This window comes from Corvus hawaiiensis, chromosome 8, assembly GCF_020740725.1.
Source record: "Corvus hawaiiensis isolate bCorHaw1 chromosome 8, bCorHaw1.pri.cur, whole genome shotgun sequence".
Taxonomy (NCBI): Eukaryota; Metazoa; Chordata; class Aves; order Passeriformes; family Corvidae; genus Corvus; species Corvus hawaiiensis.
In genome coordinates, this window is record NC_063220.1 from 16,810,836 (window position 1) to 16,830,248 (window position 19,413).

Consider the following 19,413-nt stretch of genomic DNA (forward strand, 5'->3'; position numbering starts at 1 on the left):
ATGAATCCATAGAGGATCAATCAGTTCAGAAGATTGTATCTCTGACAACAGCCCAAGTAAAACATGCAGCACAGGTTCTTAAAATAGCTTATTCCCTGAATACTAGGCACAAGACTACAAAAGCCCTTTCAACAACTATTCATAGATTGACACAGTACCAGATACTACAGATCTGTTTTTTAAATTAATCATGTCTAGTGGGAGTAAAAAGGTTCACACAGGTACAGCTGATTGAAAAATAACCCCAAAGTTTTCATCTCTCTTCACATTGAAATTGATCTGAAATTCTTAAGAAACTAGATCTTTAAGCAGTCAGCTTTATTATACTTTGGCCCTTAGTGGCAACTGTAGCAACACAGCTTGAACAAAGAGTCCAAATATCCAGAAAGTTTCTAGGTGACCACATTATGTAAGTACCTTAAAAAAAAAAAAAAAAGGAAGTTTTTCCTTAAAAAAGTAAATGAAAGGTTAAGTTGCATTCTGAACCCAGCTACATTCATTGTAGCAGAATAACAATTTTGTAACTGAGCTCTGTTTTAAACTGCGTGCCCCTATGCACCACAGAATAACCCAGATACTAAACAAGAGGTTCTTTAATGTATCTACTTGCCTACAAGCCAGGATTTACTTTATTTTTGCTGCAGAGTTGAGAGGAATTACAGTGATTATTGGCAGTTAACATACCTCGTTTTTTTGCTTCTGCCACCATCTCATCATATTCTTGTCGATGACGTAAAGCCTCCTCCACTGATTTGGCAGGAAGATTTCTGAAAACAAGTTGTTCCTGAATTCAATACACACAAATGACATTCTGGACCATTTCAGAACAGGTTTAAATTTGGTTTCTCTCTAAGGTGAATTCCGGGGTTGTCACACTGCCAGTGTTCCAGTGACAGCTGTAGAGAACTACTAGATGTTTGCTGCTCCTGTTTTTGGTTCTCCTAGAGCTTCCCCCAAAGTAAGGTTATTAAATTTGTTGAACACCTGGAATGATGCTCAAATGAAGTGACAAAAGGGAAATGCTGATATACCATATAGTTATTTATTCCAATGCATTTTTGCCCATGTGTATTTTAATCATTAAATATACCTGCCTGTTGATACTCCAGTTGTTCATATGAAATCTATGATGACATATTTTCAATAAAAGGTAAAGGTTTTTAATCACTGTAGTTAACCCTTTAAAACTCTCACAAAAGATGATAGGTTTCCCAAAGGAAGAAAGGCTAGATCACTACTGATGTCAGAGCTAAAGCTAAGGAAGCTTGGTGCAGTCTAAAAGTTCACCAGATAAAAATGTGTTTGTTTTTCGGCTGCATAATGATCCCCTAATTGCCAAACACACTTCCTCCTGACCAAGGAAACTCACTTCAAAGCAAATTAGAACACAGTGTTTGGTCTCAGCCTCTTACCCAATCTCTAGTCTACTTTGGTCCAAAATAAATAGAAAACAGTTTTATCACTTTAATATTAAAAAAGTTTTCTCTCTCCTCTCATACAAGCAGACAGAATCACTTATTAATATTGTCAATGAAAGTGAGTGCAGAATATATTTTCGAAGGCTAGACTGCAGCAAGACATTACACGCTTGGGATAGCACTCCAATTTGAAACAAGTGTCATTTGCAAAAGTATATTTATCCTAGCTTGTGAATTGTAATACTATGAAAGTAAAGAAAAACATCAGCAATCCAGTTATTGCATATCTTACTCTCTACCATACAGTAAAAGAAATAATGCATTTATGAAAACAAATACTCATAGCAACCCGTAATTCCATTCAGGATATTTCTGTCTTAGCACAGAATGAGCTTATATACCCCTAGAGAGAATACTGAAAGAAACACGAATATGTTCTATTTTCCATTTCCTAACTGGAAGTGATTAGAGCAAACATTTAACAGTGCCATCACAAGCTTTTTCATGGTGCAATTTGAAAGTGTTGCTCCATTTGTTTTCCTCAGCTTGCGTTCCTAGTCAGCAGGTCCTTTCTCTTTTCTTCAAATTGCTGAAGACTGTATAGCTGAAAATACTGACCAATTTATTACCCATTTTTCATTACTATTCTTATTTGTACTTAATGTGAGTTTTGTTACATCTTCACCTTCTGTTTCCTTGCCTTCAGGTGCACTTTTAGGCATTACCTACCTAATGTTTTTTTATTAAATTGATCAAGAAAATTACTGAAGACTTTGAGGATGCCCAGAGCATGGCCACAGACAGCTGTGATATACAGTAGATAACAGAATGGTGCCTCCATTACAGTGAGAAAGAATTCCTCATATAGACCGTGATACACTTAACAAATACTTCTGGAAGTATTTGTTAGGCTATTATGTGGGACAGAATAATCCAAAGATTCTTTCACACAAGACGTGTGAATTTTAGCTCATCAGAAACGTATCTAAAATTCAGTCATTCAGTTGCACAGCAGAATCATACTTACGCTGGTCGATCCTCCAGAATCAAAGCAGTAGTTGAAAGTGGTTCAAATTCAATATTTTTACGTCTTGCTGATGGGAGTGGAGGTTTATACATTCTTCCTGTCCGTGCTTCATATTCCTAAACAACATTATTGATAAAAATTAAATTTCAACTTTCAGCCTCACTCCAAATTAGTAAGCACAGTATTACTTAATGCATAAATAATGTCATAGGAAATATTTTAACATTACTTAATAAGACAGCAAGCAGCAAACACTACAACATGAAATTGCTGATAGCAACAGTGCAGCTTTCCAGGACTGCTAAGTAAAGATGAATGAGAAAGCAGTTTCTTGTATCAACTTAACCTTTGATCTATTCTAGTTCAATATTACAGCTGAGCATCCCAGGATCAGGTAGTAAAGAAATCTGCATAATCTTCCCAGCCTAGCTAGTGCACAAGTATATGAATATGTAAAGTTGACAAAAAAAACCCCCAGCACTAACAACAAAGACCACTAATCAAGAACATCTGTCTCTCCCAGTTTCTTCCTCCTGATTCTAGCCCCCTTTAAGATCCAGTACACCTCATGTTCCTGAGGCCTTTAGCAACACAATCACACCCACATTAACCAGAACCACCTACACTACACTCAGTGACAATATACCAGTATTTATCACTACAAGTCTGTTTCATGTAATTTCCTTTCTCCGAGGTTAACACATGCAATCTACTTAGAAAGAAATATTTAACTGCTTTCAATACACACAAGATTCTGAGGAAGAAAGAATTCTAACCCTTTTACCACAACAGCAACTCAACAAAACAGAAATATGACACAATATTTAGGAAAAAAGCTCAACGGAGCCAGATAAAAACCTCAAATCTCACATCCCCTTCTTTTTAGCCTCTGTAAATAAAAATGTGCTACCAAATTAATGGAATAATATGCATCAACACCATTCAGCACATACAAACAAGTACCTTGAACAATTGGACACAGGATTGGTAGAGTTCTGTTGTAATTCACACAAGCACAAGAAAAATCAAAAAAAATCCATGTTCACCATATGAATGAATACACATATCCTTAAGCCTAAAATTATTTCATTCCACTTAAAAACAGAAACAACATCTGTACTCCTGTCATGCTGTATACCTCAGGACACTCCAGTACATTTGTAAATTAGGAATGTATCCTGTGATAACACCTCGAGATCAGCATCCAGCCTGCCATACAGTAGCAATGCCATCCCTCCGACTCTTGGTAGAAGTTCTGATTTACTTCCATATTCTCCTTTGTAACAAGAGCCACATAATCAAGTTCATTTAGTGGTCAGAGGTGAGAAAGCTCAAACATCAGCAACCTTTCCAACATCGCTACATATCTAACTTGTATGCAAATTTTTAAGAAAAAAAAAAGAAAAAAAACCACTGCAAGACGTACATCAGAAACAAAGCCACTTACCTTTTTTAATACAAGCAATACATGTGAACAATGCTAGTGCTTCCAGCTATCACCTGTGCTAAGAACTGATACACTATTTCCAAAGCAACAGAGAAAGAAAAAACCCAAAAATTAAAAATTCTTCAACAGAGATTTTCACAAAAGGCAGAACTCATCATCCAACTGTGTTTCTGAAAGTAAGTACACATCATGAACAGTTGGGTTTTGTAAATAGAGATCACATGGGCAGAGAAGGAAAACTGTAAGTGTTACTAGAAAGAGTCAAAACAGAGACAAAAATAGCCTCAGGCTTAAACTGTCATGGCTGCCCGTTCCCCAAATTGAAATACATTCCAAAGTATCAGAACCTTCCAAAGGAAGAGGCTTTTTCCTCAAAAAGCCTGTGCTCTAGAAAACTTATTTGAAGATTAGATCCCACAATCATCAGATGTCTGGAGAACTTACGCAAATAAAGTATCAATTTTTTTTCTGGAATACTTTGTATGATTAGATGTAAAGAATCCAATATCCTTAATGGTGCATTTGATGCAGAATCTAAAAAGCTTGAGCTGACATTAAATTTCACTTTGAAAGATGTGAGCTAATACTCTCCCATAACAAGGTAAAATACAGTTTAAAGTCAAATGTCTTGTCACATGCTTAATATGCAGGGCATGTGCCAGAAGACAGAACAGTTGACAGCTAAGATTCAAGACTATGTAAAAACCTGTATATGTAAAAAAATTATTTTGGAAGTGTCACATGTATGGTTTCACAAACTTAAGAGAAGGTTATTTTTAAAAATCTTTATTGCAACGTATCAGGCATTTATTGAAAATTCCAGAACACTTCACAATTACAAAATAAAGAAAAGCAAATTTCAGCTTTAATATAAAGTAAAACCAGTTATCTTCTTACTATGTCTGGAACTGCAGCCTCTTATCCACTGCCAATAATTAACCCAGTAACAAGCTGAAACCATGTTTTTTCTGGAAAACACTGTGACAATATACTTAAGAGTGCTTTGGTATGTGGAGGGACTTGCATTTCTGGTATTTATTCTTGCAGAGATATAGATAAGCCTATTAACCTACAGACAGCTAACCAGGGCTGGGAAAATGTCTTTTGCTTATAAACTGCATTTGTTTAAGAAGATAAAAATATCTCAAACAGTATCTTCTTAAAACAAAACAACAAAAATCCCACCCAAAAACCACAAACCCAACCCCAAAAAAATCCACCACCACAGCAAAGAACACCACAAAAATGCCCTGGTGTTCTAAGTGAAAAAAAAAAACAAACCAAAACAAAAGCCACAGAGGTCTTTATTGCTTGCACCTTTTAGATATCTACACGGAAAACATGCAAATCTGAAGTTTCAGTCATCCTTCTGCTGAAGTACCATAAAGGACAGACCATTGAGAATAATTTTAGGTATCGCTAAACAGCACTGGATTGCTCTGTGTAACATTTATAAGTAACTGCTCATAGCCTCTTCTTCCAACACGTAAGCCAATGTCCTTACAGAAAGGAATTCCAGCTGCATTGCAGCATTCCAAAAGCATTAGGAGACCTGAAGTAGGGTATGCTTGTTGGGATAAAATATTTAGCTAAGTGTGAACACAGGGATTCAGTGTTAGAAGACAAACTTGAATCTACAGAGGCCAAACTATACAGCTGTAAAGGAATAAATACCAACCATAAAATTTAACATGAATCTGGAATTAAGTTTGATCTATTTATGATCCAGCAACAAAAGTTGAACTCCTGGGAAGGAGTGATAAAAGCCTTTGGTTACAAGGACTGTGGAAGTTCTCACAGTACCAATTATACAGACAAAACACCAAACATCCAATTATGTTTTAAGTATGCTGGAGGAGAAAGGCATCTGACATGTAGAGAATTTATGCAACTAAAGAACACAACACTGAATAAACTTCCCCTATCTTAAGGATTGCCTCTATTTAAAGTAGATGTCAAGGCATACTAATACTCCAGTTAAACATCCTGTGTATGACAGTTTCTTCTAACATGCTTTCTCCTCTCTAATGCTAAGCCTGATACTAAAACAGATTTTATTCAATCAACTGTGACTTCTGCTGACTAAAGAGAATGGGGATTGCCATATATTGTGCAAATGGTTTTAAACCTCTCTCCTCTCTACACACGTGACTGCAGCAGATGGGTCTATGAAACATCTATATGATTATTTTCAAGACGTACAGCTAACTAGATATATCATCAGAAGGATTATATGCTGTCATTTGAATTAAGGTTGATCATCCAAGAATAGAAGCATTAATAGAATCACCTAGGAGTGCATCCATGTAAGAAGAATTTCTGCTAATGCATAATCTTACACCAGCGTGCACGCTGCCTCCAGGTTAAATGTTAAAATTGCTGAGCTAGCACTGACTACAAGGTGATTATAAACAAAGAAGTGTTTACAGCAAGAGTAGATGTCACTGAAAAATTCTGTGAGTCATAAACTAGACACTTTCCCAGAAATAAGAATTCCAGATGCTGTCAGGACAGGCAGAACAGTACATTCTTGCCTAATTTGCAGGTGAAATAGAAAGAATAAATATATTGATGGAGAAGAAAATACTAATCTTCACACAGTACAAAAGGACAACCAAACAGACACTTAAGAGTTTCTAGGACAATCTTCCAAAGTTAACACCATCCACCTTCAATTCTTTGTTTGCTGTATTTTTTCCTCAATTGGATATTTAATAAGGTGCATCAAGTTTCATCTTCTTTTGTTTATGAGAAGGCACCAGCCCTGGGCTCAATAAAGACATGCTGAGAGTGGCCAGGCCATGTAATGTGTACCACAGGCATCAGAATCAACCAGCAGTTACATGACTGCTCTGTTTCACAGTTCCATAGAACTAAAAAGCCAATCTGTGCTATTCATGTTTAGCATAGAGTGCAGAATTACATAAAAAGTTTACAAAGTAATGGACATGTGCAATTTCAGAAGGATCCCAGACACAGCAAATAAATAATGTAAAATGTAACAAAAATTTCAATAGCTATGCTTTTCTAGGTTTCTAATTTCACATTGGAAATAGTGATTAAAAGCATCTGGAGTTCTGAAGTGCCACTGTTAATAGGTTGTGTGGCTTAGTGACAGAAAAAAGATTCTAATATATCAATTTTCAAATTTAATAAGGTGTTCAAAAATACTACACATCAGCCTTTCAACTTTCACCATTAAGTAATGAGGCACAGCAAACATAGAAGTAAATTACTGTCAAGCTCTGTGATTACCTATTTCTTGCTATTCAAGAACATGCAATATAAACAGTAAACAATAATACTCTATCACTTCAAGTTGTTAGTGAGATTCACATGTGAAACTTGTTTATTTTACTAATGGTTTTTAATGAGTTGATGGTTAGTGCCATAAAATATTCATGCTACTGTGAAAATGTGATGTTTGTTCTATTTCAATGAGTGCCACACAGTCCCATGCACGGCATCGAATACAACTAGAAAAAGTATATATTAAATTTCATACCCCTGCGTTTAATAGACTGAGAGCAGATATCGACGCAAGACTGCCAGAACTGTCATCCTAATAAGAAAAACAGAAGCAGAGCCTTAGTGAACAAATGAAGGAAAAGATCATTACAATACAGCAACATGCAAGCCAAAATTTAAATTCACATGTAGAGTATTTATCTTGTATGTTTGAAAAAACACGGATGTGTCTGTCCCTCCTCCTTTTCCAGCTCTCGAAATAGACACATATATAAAGCCTTCCCACTCGCGCAAGATCTGTACAGACATCGACTGGATTGTTTTTCTGGTTTAATTGATGTTTTATGTTTTCAGTACTCAGCACCTTTGCCCAAAGGGATGTTTTTTCCTTGGTGCTTCTCCAGGTGCATGACAAAAGGCAGTCCCTGATACACCCTGTGTCTCCCTAGTACACACTACTCACAGATATTAGTCTTACTTAACTACTAGCCTTGGAAGGTACACACTGTTGGAAAGGAAAAACAAAACATTGTCCCCTGCTTCCCCCTGCCATGTTATAATCAGTATTTCTAAACGGAAAGCTCAAAAGTGGGCTACACCTCAGCCTTAGTGGTGAGCTGGTGAGAACTGAGACGTATCTGTAAGGCTTTGAGAAACAGTCACTTCCATTAAAAGTAAGATTCTAAGCACCACTCAAGCAGCAAGGCAACCAGGTAAAAGCAAGCCCAGCTACAGAAGACCCTGTACAACCACAGCTCTGCAGGTTTCCAATCAAAAGTCAAAGCTGGTTTTATAACAGAAAGATAAGCCAAGCTAAAAGATGGGGTGCAGGGGAGGTGACAAACACAGCCCACTGCTTTTAAGCATTGAATTATACCGCCTGGAAGAAGGAAAAATCAGATTTTTATCATGAATTCAACAAAATATATCTACAGTGTTCTGTACCATGCATACCCCAATAACAGAAATAATTTTAATGTCTTTCTTCTCCCTTGCCATACTATTTTTCCTTTCCAATACTGAAGTACCATGCCAGCCTTGGAAGGATAAGGTTTATATTAAAACAAACCAACAAAAAAACCCCACAACTCCACACTTTACAAAAACGTCCATGAAAGACAGCAGATTTACCACCTGAACCTATCCTTTTGGAATTTGATACAGCCTGCCTAGATGATAATTTTGCTATCTCAGCACCTCAAGCTCAGCAGCATGTCTGCTTAACCCACAAATGCTCAGTTCTTTAAGAGAAGAAAAAAATCCATGTATCATGCTTTGCTAAAGAAATTCAAAGGCCCCATAGACGGGGATGGATCCCATAAAGAGAATCCAGCAGACCAAAAAATAAAATATCATGTCCCACCAAATCAAAGCAAAATAAGTTCTATAATTTTATTACCTCAATTTATATTCTTTGTTTCCTCCAAATACAGCAACTGTCAGGAACAGAAATGAAAATACATACAATGCCTATGCTTTCTTTTTCAAGCCTTAGCAAATGAAAGGTTGCTTCAATACTCTTTGTAGTTGTCTTCAAAGACTTTGTTTTTTAAAAAAAACAGCAATCAGAAGAATTCACATCAGCAGACTCAATACCTCCATGTTATTTTCAAAACACTGATTCCCCATCTCCCCCCCCCCTCCCCCCAGCCCGCCCAGTAAGGTGCTTCCCTGAAGATACATTTGTGCCACCAACACAGCACTGACACAGTAAGAAGTTCTCCTTAACAACATTCCCTTGTCAAACTGGGAATGTCCTGGCAGTAAGAGCTGAACTGTACTTTACAGCCTTTATGCAAAACAAAAGAAAGCATTTGTCACTCTGAGGTCCTACCAGTTTCATTACCATTTACTGACAAGATAATCACTGATGAAATCTAGAACTCTGGGGAATGTCTTTGGTTTACCTCTAGAATAGATATTTTATTAACTACATGCAATTCTCAAATCGTGGGAAATTTCTTGACAATCTGAACTGCTACAGCATTTACAAAGAAAACCATCCCAGCCTCCTCACTGCTTCTGGTAGGACTAATTGTTATTCAGGTGTTACAGGTTCCTTGCAAGACCCAATACCCCCATTTATTATCTGTCCTTTTTCAAGGCCGTTTGTTACCAATGTGTTTCTACCCTGTATCTGGCAAACAGGCAGAAGTCTTGCCTTTCTCTTTTCTCCAGTAGTAGTTCAAGGTGAGCCAACATGACCTCTAAATAACAATCTACTTAAGAACCACTCCTGTGAAAAAGCATTTTACAACTTCTCTGAGAGAGTCAGTCCTTGGGTTTGTCTACAATTTTTACATTGTTTGTTTACACACATACACATTTTTATAAGCATTAAGAGCTTTGTGCACTTCTAAACTCTAACAACCAAGTTTGGAGGGAAGAGTTAATATTGCAAGCTAGAAGGTTTGAGTCATACAAAAACCGATTCAAAACACATCTGCTCCTCTGAAGAGAAGCCTCTGAAAACCCTTGTCCCTGGGAGACCACGGGAATTCTGCCGAACCAGTGACTGCAATTTCTCCATTAGATCTCAGACTGGAGAAAACAACACTGGAAAAATACGCGAGTGAAGACACTAAAGTTTTTTAGCCCTCAAGTATTTATTTTTTGTAAAGATTTCAGAGCTACCCCAGCACATTTTCAGAGGTTAGATGTAAAACAGTGACCCAGTCAAAGCTAGTATTTACAGGACTAAGATTAAAACCTTCCATTTTGTACACAAGGTGACAGCTATTGGAAAAGATGGCTTCACTTCTGAATAAGCAGTCATTTCTAAAATCACTGCAAGCTTTTAATGGTGTGGCAGATTTAAGTAGAAAAGAAGCTTTTATTTTTCCACTTCATTTAAGGCTGCCACTGAGAGCAGCGTTATTAGAACTGCTGATAAAGCTAATTTGGTGTATATTTTACTTTTTTTTAATTTTGCAACGTGTAATTGCATATTTTGAGTTTACTTTAATTCAGGCATATTAGAAAAAAACCCCACCATACTAGGGTAATTTAAACAAATTAATAAAATTAATAAAAGGTATGCATGCCTGCTTTAATAAAGTAAGCTAAACTTAATGACTTGATATTCAGAAAAAAATTCACCATAGATTAAAAGCTCTTTTCTTTAACCGTAAGCACAAAAACTGAAATTGAGCTTGCATTTTTTAAACAGAACTTGGACTTTAGTCAATACATTCCAAAATGTTATATATCAGCCCACAAGTCTGTTTCTGCTTTAAATGCTTCTGCATTAAAGTATTTCAGCAGTCTAATTTAAAGGAGATTTCTGTACAGACTGAAAAGAATTTACCAAACTCATCATTAACGACAACATGCTTCTTATAATAGCTAGTTTTATTAGCTGCAGTTCATGAAAAAAGGCACACTTCCTAAAACCATCAAATGTATTTGACATTTGCAGTCCTGGGGAGTTGTTTTCCCTTTTCAAAAAAACAGTGAAGGAAAGAAGCCCAGAGGAAGGAGATGTCCAGCAAAAGAGTTGGCCTCAATCACATCCTGCTTGGGCAGCTCTAAATCCAATGAGAGATGAGCATGCCAGCAGCTGCGAGCGGGGAGATGCAGCTGCCAAGAACTTTCAACCTCTGACCCAGTTTGAGCAAGCGCATCTCGCCCGAGGCAGCGCAGCTGCAGGGACCGTGCAGGCAAACCCCACAGGCTGCTGTGCCACAAAAACATTCATCATCTTCTACACGGGCTAAGAGGCTTGCAAAGAAATAATTTGCAATAATATTCATGAGGCAGTCTCTGAAGGCACAGCTGGCTGGCATCGTCATCTGAAAAATGTCTGAAACAGTATCCGCAATCAGGTTTCCAGATTTTCTTGGAGGTTATTCAAGATATTACAATCACTACCTGACTTCTCTGGAGAGGCACATGCAGCAGTGTCTAGTTGATAGACAGTGACTGGGAGCCACAAGCATTCATTTAAATGTAATTAGCAATTTACTACATCATCCTTACCATAACAAAGAGAACAAAGGAGGCTTCCTTCAGCCGGGATGGAATAGGGGCACAGAAGCCCTACTAGTCTTTTGGCTGTAAATCTACAGTGATGCAATTTCTCAGTTTTACTAATACGAAAGTACTTCATGCTTCATGATATTGCCATAAAACTTCTATGTAAGTATTATCCTTATCCAAAAGACTTCCCCCTCCTATTAATTGCAAAGTTTTTCCTGTTGTGAGTTAATTTTTCTTGCAACAGGGCTTCTTAAAATCTCATCTTCTACACGCAGGATGCTGACTCATTACTGAGTTTCCTTAATCAAGTGTTTATTTGCACCCTCCCAAAGCTGGCTACTGACATCAGCAGAGTGAAAGGACCATGTCCAACCATGAAAAATAATGTTCGGGAATGGCAAGATTTGTGGCTAACAATAGACTACCATAAACTCCCTCACAGGCAGCTTTCCTACTGCCTTGTAGTCTTACACCTAAAGTTCATTGTACAAAAGCTGGCTAACAAGAAGTAACCATGGTTCTGACCACAGAGAGCTAGAAAAATTGGGGGAAAATGTGGGGTTTCTGTTTCAGAACACATTTGATTCCTCCACTCTAATTTAGAAAGTCGAAGTGCAGCTTTTGAGACACACTCCACGCAGGTTATGAAGTAACCTGACAGGTTCACAGAACTGCATGTGAACAAAACATATTAAGCTTGAATCATATTTCTATTGGCTTCTTCAAGGCCTTATATTCTTTTCACTCACATTTCCTGCCTAATGAGGAATTAGTCTAGAGACTACAGTCAGCCATTTGAAAGTGAAGATGCTATTCCCCACTGATCTTCAATAACCAAGTGTGCCTATATTCATTCTAACCCATCACCAACTTAGCAAATTTGAACATTTTTCAACGAAAGAAACCACTGGCTTTTCTTCAAAGGCATATGCACAAGGAGCTATATAGTAAATTCTAAACACACGTGCAAGACATTTGACATATGCTAACTATGGAGACATAAGGGTCATTTCTCAGTTTAATATCCAATATCCTTAGGTATGTAGCTCTAACTGTGTGCAGAGCATACTGTCAGGCTGGTTCCCCTTTGGTAACTGTGCCTCTTAGCTCATGAGGCTTTATCTAAAGACCATGCATGCTTTAGCCAAATAGAAAGCTAAAAATATTAGCCATTACTGATACTTTACTCAAGATCATGTAAATCCAGCAGTGAGTCTAATCTGGCAAACATTATAGCACAAACCACATGACTAGGAGCAACTCAATCATGGTTAAAGATACATTGTTGTAATACATTTGCTTTTCTGACACTTTGGAGAAGTTAAAAAAAATGGGAACACTACAGTTTAAAACAAACACAATCACTGAGGGACAATGGAATAGGAAAGTAGGACAATTTCTTCAGATCATCATCTTCAACAGGTTTCCCAGGAAAGCTGTGAATGCCCCATCCCTGTCAGGTTGGATGGGGCTCTGAGCAACCTGGTCTATTAGAAGGTGCCTGCCCACAGCAAGGAGAGTAGATCTCCCTTCCAACCCAAACCATTCTATTATAACATGGTCTCCAGAACAAATATCTTCATTACTAGAAAACAGTAAGCAGATGACAGGTTGCATTGTGCAGATTCTTCATTTCTCAGGATGGAAGAGACATCTGGATTTTACCACAGTACTTTCACAGCACAAGGCCAACAGCATCCACCTGCACGCAAACTAAGAATGCTTGCCCTCTCCCACCCAAAGAGGAAAAACATTCAAAAAGAAAATTGTATTTGAAAATGTACAAGAAGCATTCAGTTTACTTCACAGTATAAACCATAGAATGATGGGGGTTGGAAGGGACCTTTAAAGGTCACGTAGATTCAACGGACAAGACTGTACTTTCTGTAATTTCATCATTTTCTTGCAACATTTTATTGAGTCACAAGTCCCACTGCATTGAATTCCTTCAAAAAGATTCTCTCGTTTTTCACTTTAGTTGCTCCCAAAACACCCTCTTTGCCATAAAGCTCTTTCAAGGAGATAACTGAACACTGCGTCATTCACAGCCATTTGCACCTGGCAAACACATCAGCTTATTTGGAATTCAAGAAAGGAGACAGAGAAAGCAGCTCTCAAGAGATTCAAGTTACTGTTTTAACCAACACAGGGGACATTCATATTTCTTATGTCAACTAATGTTTCAGCTTCAGGTTTGCACGCTAACATTACACCAAAGATACGTTACCAATTGCTCACCTGTGAAGACTGACATTTTAGTATTATTTTACCACAGACAGACTCCACAGGAACAAATATATGGAAGTGCAACTTTGTGACAGAGAAAGGAAATCAGAGGTACCTTTGTGAAGAATCCCAGTAGCTCCAAAACAAGTTCAATATACAATATTATTTTGCAACAAAGTATCTTGAGTGAAATTAACACTTTAAATTTAAAAAGATGACTTGTTTCAGAATTCTAAGCAATTTGTCACAAGTTACCTACATAGGAAGTCTTCCAGGCAAGGATGACTATGTAAAAGTGAGCCAGACTGCAGCATACCATGTTAAATAAGACAAAAATTTATGGGAAATTAATACAAGTTCTAATGTCTTGACAAAAACAGGTTAAATTCTTTTTGAACATGTACCACCACCTTTTTGTAAGTACTTTTTATAAGTACTGAGATGTACTGAAGAATGTACAAGCTAATCATAAAACACGAGATTCCTTAGTAATTACTATTATTTAAGCAAAGCCCCAAAAGAGTGCTCTCAGAGCACCCCATGGTCATACAACACCAATGTGGATATAACAGCAGAGAAATGCAGTGCCTGGGTGTCATTTTTACAATTTCCGTACCTAGAGTTGCGAGATGTTTACTCACCTGCTGGATAATTTTGGAATCTTTTGGAAGGTTTTCCCTGGGTGGGACTTTTCCAAACAACTTCCAACCAGGAGCACTTTGGACAGCAGGTTTGAGTTCCTTTGTCCTTTTAGTGAAAAAGTTTCTGAAAAGAGAGAAAGGTTTTCCTTTTGTTTATTAGAAGCATATAAAAGTATATTGTGTCCACTTAAATTTCTTCAATTTCGCCGCCAGTTTATCACTTGGATGAACTGTAGAGATTTACTGCTCAGAAAATGCATAGTGCATTCTACTTTCAAATAATTAATTTGAAGTGGAGCATCTTTCATTACAGGTGCTTTGATGCTAATATTTGTACTTAACATTCAACCTTACCCCTAAACTACTTTATGCAGTATCAGAGCTTTTTTTAGTAATACCGGGCATTTCCTTAAACATAAACAGCATACAGCAGACTCTCAAACTTTTGTTTGGGGTTTGCTTTAAGTGTATCTTCCTAACTTACTGGGAGACTGAAATGAAAACAGCTGAAAAACGCTGTAATTGAAGAGGTTTTTTTAAAATGGTGAATTATTACTTCTATCAGTCTTCTCACCTTCAACTTTCATAGCATGGACTAGAAAACCAGGGAACAATCACACAGCTTCGGTTTGGCAGATAACCTTTAGCAGTGCCTATAGCAATTACACTCAAAGAGCAGATGACTGCACTGCTCTTACTTCTTAGAAAGCCAACCATCACAAGACCGTGTTAGTGACCACTTGTCAGATACTCAGCTGTACTATTTGACTCCAATCACAAGCTCCCACAGAGCATGTTATGTACGAGTGCTTTAAAAATGAAAGAAGTGTATTTATTCTGAATATTGGAAAGTTACTTTCCAGAAACTCATAACGCAAAGGGATTAAAAGCTCAGTAGTCTGTAAGGTTATTTCTCAGGAAGCTTACCAGCTTACCTCAGAGAGCAGAATATGGAGCACTTTTAGTGGAAGATGTTTTTGTACAGTGTTAACTAGCTAACTTCACGCTCTTCTTCTGGAAAGAGATCCCAGATTTCTTCACTTAAAGTATTTGCTGTATTTTAAAATATAATTCCTTTTCAAATTGGATGCAGTCACGTACACGCACAGCAAACAATCTGTTGGCTTTGCCCAGATAAAAGAAGCGTGATTCAACAACCACAATCTGGATGATAAGTGCTCAGGGCTCTTAAATTCCAGTGCTGTCACGGTTTCTAGCCAGGCAGTATAGTTTTACAATTAGGAACTGTTAGTGTTTTTAAGGCATTGTATGATCTTCAAATACAAGCTATCTTTTTAGTTCCCAGAATGTTTTTTGTTATTTGGGAAACGAGCAAATGCCTGTCAAAAATCCCTTCTGTACAAGTTTGCGTGAATGAACTCTACAGACTGTATATTTGGCATAGTTGAGGATCTAGCCACCAGCAAACTGGAGAGATGGAGAAGTAGATACTGATAGAGCATGGAAGCCTCCCAAAAACTGGTAAGCTCAAGATTGGTGGTCCTGTGGAATCCAGGAAAAATCAAGAAACCCAGAACACCAAGACTCTCTTCACTCCATCTGAGGCCACTGCTGCACACTACTATCATCATCATCAACAGCTTGTCAAAAAACAAACAAACAAACAAAAAAACTGCATTCAAGAAAACAGCAGTTGCTATAAGCAGACAGGGAGTACAGGACTACACATGCACACCTGATGAAAGAGAACACCATGAGAGATTTTTTTGGAATGCCCAGATGGAAGCTGTTGGTGTCTCAGTACACTGTGCCACTTCTGCGGAAGTCTCCCAGATGTTGTTCCAACCCAGTTACTGAGAAAGCACACTTGGGAATAATTGGTTGCATGGTTTGAATAGTTGTTTGTCATCAATGGAATCTAGTTGTTGCTATTAATAATAACTTAATTAACATGAGTTGTTCTAGTAAGCATTGGTTGTTAACCACACATGCCACAACTCTGTCCCCATCAGAGAAACTTGCAATATCTTAGTCCATCCCTGTGGAAGCGAAGTAAGCACTCAGAAACTCCAAGACAGTGATTTCTGATATAAAGCCTGGAAAGGAGGAACAGTGAAAAAGACATGCCTTTAAAAAATACTATCCTCAGTCAATCCCAGGACTGCACACCATTAGTGAAATGAACAGATCCACTCAGTAAGACCAAAAAAAGAGTGTGCTTACATAAATAACAAAGGCTCATTTCACAAGTACAAGACACCTTTCACAGTGTTTTACATTGTCTTCAGGAGGGAAAGAAGAGCATTCAAAGAATCATCAACAAAACAAGACAGAAGTTTTCTAAAGACAACGTGCCACTATGCACTACCCCACAGCCTTGCCCTTAAATCTGCAACTTCTGCAGCAGCTGTATTTGAACCTAACTAGGGAAGACCTTTACCCCCAAAAGCAGGTATGCAGGAAGGTGCATTCTGGAGTACCATTCTTGACTTCATGGGTAGCAATAACCATCCAGTCTCTGTACCTACTATGGAATACCACCAGGATTACTTGGCAGTTGAACTCCACTGCTTCTAGCACTTGTAGAAGCTGAAAGCTGCGTTTAATATTGATGGCAACCTGTCACTGTATCAAAGCCAGTTTATTATTAACCAGGAAGCTGGTAGATTTTTAAAAGGAAAAAAATGTGTAAACATACAGAAGGTTTTAATTAATATTTCTATACAAAAGAATTAGGCATGCTCATAGCTTTTATAAGTTTTCATTTTTAATTTTTTTTAAACAAATAAAACATTAAAACAAACCTTCCAGAATGTAGTCTGGAAGGAAAGAAGTTTCATTGAGCACATAGTCAATGAAGTCTGTTTCTTGTGAAGGAAGAAAGCTGGTAAAACTTTGTATCATGTCAGAATAAACTTCACATAGGAATTCTAATCCAAAAGAAACTAATGAGAGATTACAAATAAACTTTGCTGAAGATGAAAGGACACTTTTCAATACATTGTTTTGGCAGCTAACAGTATCACATTTGATGTGTTTTTGACAGCAGTAAAGCCTTACAAAAGCCCTGTTAAGGAACAGCATCTGTGAATGCTTACAAGTTGCATTCACTGAACTGCAGGAAGTGTACTACATTTGATGTATTTTTTGCTGCTTAGAATATTCATGAGTTTCACTGGTCCTGGGAAGAGTCAACCATTGAAATGGCTGAAAAGTCAATAGCATTTTGGTAAAGAATCTCAAAATCCACGTGAAAACCTCAAAATTCCTTAAAAAAGAGCTTACACTTTAGACAATGCTTTCTGTTGCAAGGACCCATGGGATAGAAGTATTAAATTAGTTCATTGATTTAAGCTCTAGTTTGCAAAAGCCCAGGGGCAAAGCAAGGTTGTTTTTTTCCCCTGCTTCTTTTATATAACACATATTAACACTCTCAAATGACACACCAAAATGTTTCAGTAGGTGCCTTGAAGAGCTCAAAAATTAAATGAAGCACCACAGAATGAGAAGTCATTGGCACAGACCAAGACTTCTATTGCTAACATGGTTTGGGTTACACTAAACAAAAACCTATGGGCTCTGATCACACAACTACAGTGGCTGTAACGACAGCTATGAGTGGTGGTTTTTCTCCTTGTTTTAACAGTGTTGCTTCAACTATTCTTGCCTGTGCCCACAGCAGTCTGGGCAAGTTTCACCATACTGGTGGTACAGTAATTAAAAAACGTTAACCATTTCTACAGATGGCATTAAAACTATGCTCAACTAATGAAATTGCTTATTTCCACTCCACTTTTGCTTTTAAAATCACATTTGTTGCTATTTAAGATAAATTACTGTAGTCTAAATGCAAATAGAATTAAGTGTCAGAAGGGGATAGGTGGAACTTGATATTTTAATGAATTTTTTATTTACTTTGGGGTTTTGGCTTCCCCTCTCCCCCCCTCAAAAATCTCAACACAAAAAACTTTTTTCCAGTTTCCAAGCTAGCTATAGGTCAGTCCAAGAGGATGACAGATTTCCAAGATTTTGGGGAAAATATGACATAATTACTTCAAGCTTGACCTTAAATTTTATCCAAAACCAGACTGTGCCATATTTGCACAACAGCCACTCAAAGAAAGCTGAAGTGCTTTGAACAGCAGCAACCACGAACATCAGCAGGTAGGAAAGGCTCCAGGGTGGATACATCTCGAGCACTTTGCCTCTAGACATAATTGAGTCACCTCTCCACAAGACCAGGAGTCTTACAAGAATCTTTTGTTTGACCAAAAATGTCAAACTAATCTAGTTTCAAGCTAGACATCATTTTGCTACAGTTCTTTCAACAAAGATCACATATATGGATCTTCCCTTTGTACAACTCCACTGGGTGCCACAAACAGCAGGCTATCAGTATTCCACTGCTTTGTGTATCCCAGCTACTTAAGTAGCTTTCCTTCCCTGTCATTCGAACTCCACATTCAGGCTCAAGCTTCACCTATTCTGACGCTTTTAGCAATCTGTAGGCAGATTTCAGGTGTACAGGAAGGTTGGATCTTACACCTGAGCCTTTTAAGGCGAATATCAGTATAAAGCATACTAAAAATGAGCCTACCTTTCTCTAATTTATTTATCCTGCACTACAGAAAAATGGCAAAATTCAAGTGGTCTCAGAAGAGAGCATAAACCATGTGATCATCGTTACTGTTACACATGAGGAAAGTATGCTTCCTTAAATTAATTAATTTAATTAATTAAATTAATTCCTTAAATTAAATTTTCAACTTTAATTTGAAATGCTGCATCATGCTAGACAAAAAAAAAAAAAAAAAAAAAAAAAAAAAAAAAAAAGAAACAAAACATGAACAAAAAAACACCCCACCAAAAAAAACCCAAACAAACAAAAAAACCCCAACCAACCAACCAACCCACCCCCCACTAAACTATGGGCATCCCTGGAAAGCAAACATACAGTGCAGCACCAAAGAATCAATTTCTTTCTAAATAAAATATTCAGAATTTAGGGTTCTCTTACAAATAAGTTACTACTGTGTTTATATCTCAATGCTGAAAGGTAAACTACTATTCTCTGATTTCTCATCCTTACAACATAACTTTGAGCTTGTTCAAAATGTTTACTCACTAATTTACAAATAAAATAGCTCCAAAAAGAGACCTCAAGTTATACTAGCATAGTAAAAGTTACTTTTTTTAGATAAAAAAGCTAACTGTCAAAATATTTTTCTGACTTTTACTTTACATACA

At 37.3% G+C, this 19,413-nt stretch overlaps 1 protein-coding gene across 2 annotated transcripts in view; it reads right to left on the reverse strand.

Moving 5' to 3' along the window:
- TBC1D12 (TBC1 domain family member 12) overlaps window positions 1-19,413 on the reverse strand; it is a 41,848-nt gene that overhangs the window by 10,219 nt on the left and 12,216 nt on the right. The window contains exons 2-5 of one of the 2 annotated variants that reach the window (XM_048311043.1): window positions 14,206-14,329; window positions 7,398-7,454; window positions 2,446-2,561; window positions 685-767 (exon numbers count right to left, since the gene is read on the reverse strand). In XM_048311043.1, coding sequence (XP_048167000.1) covers window positions 685-767; window positions 2,446-2,561; window positions 7,398-7,454; window positions 14,206-14,329 — 380 coding nt within the window. The remainder of the gene's footprint in view (window positions 1-684; window positions 768-2,445; window positions 2,562-7,397; window positions 7,455-14,205; window positions 14,330-19,413) is intronic. The other variant, XM_048311044.1, reaches the window with a different exon arrangement.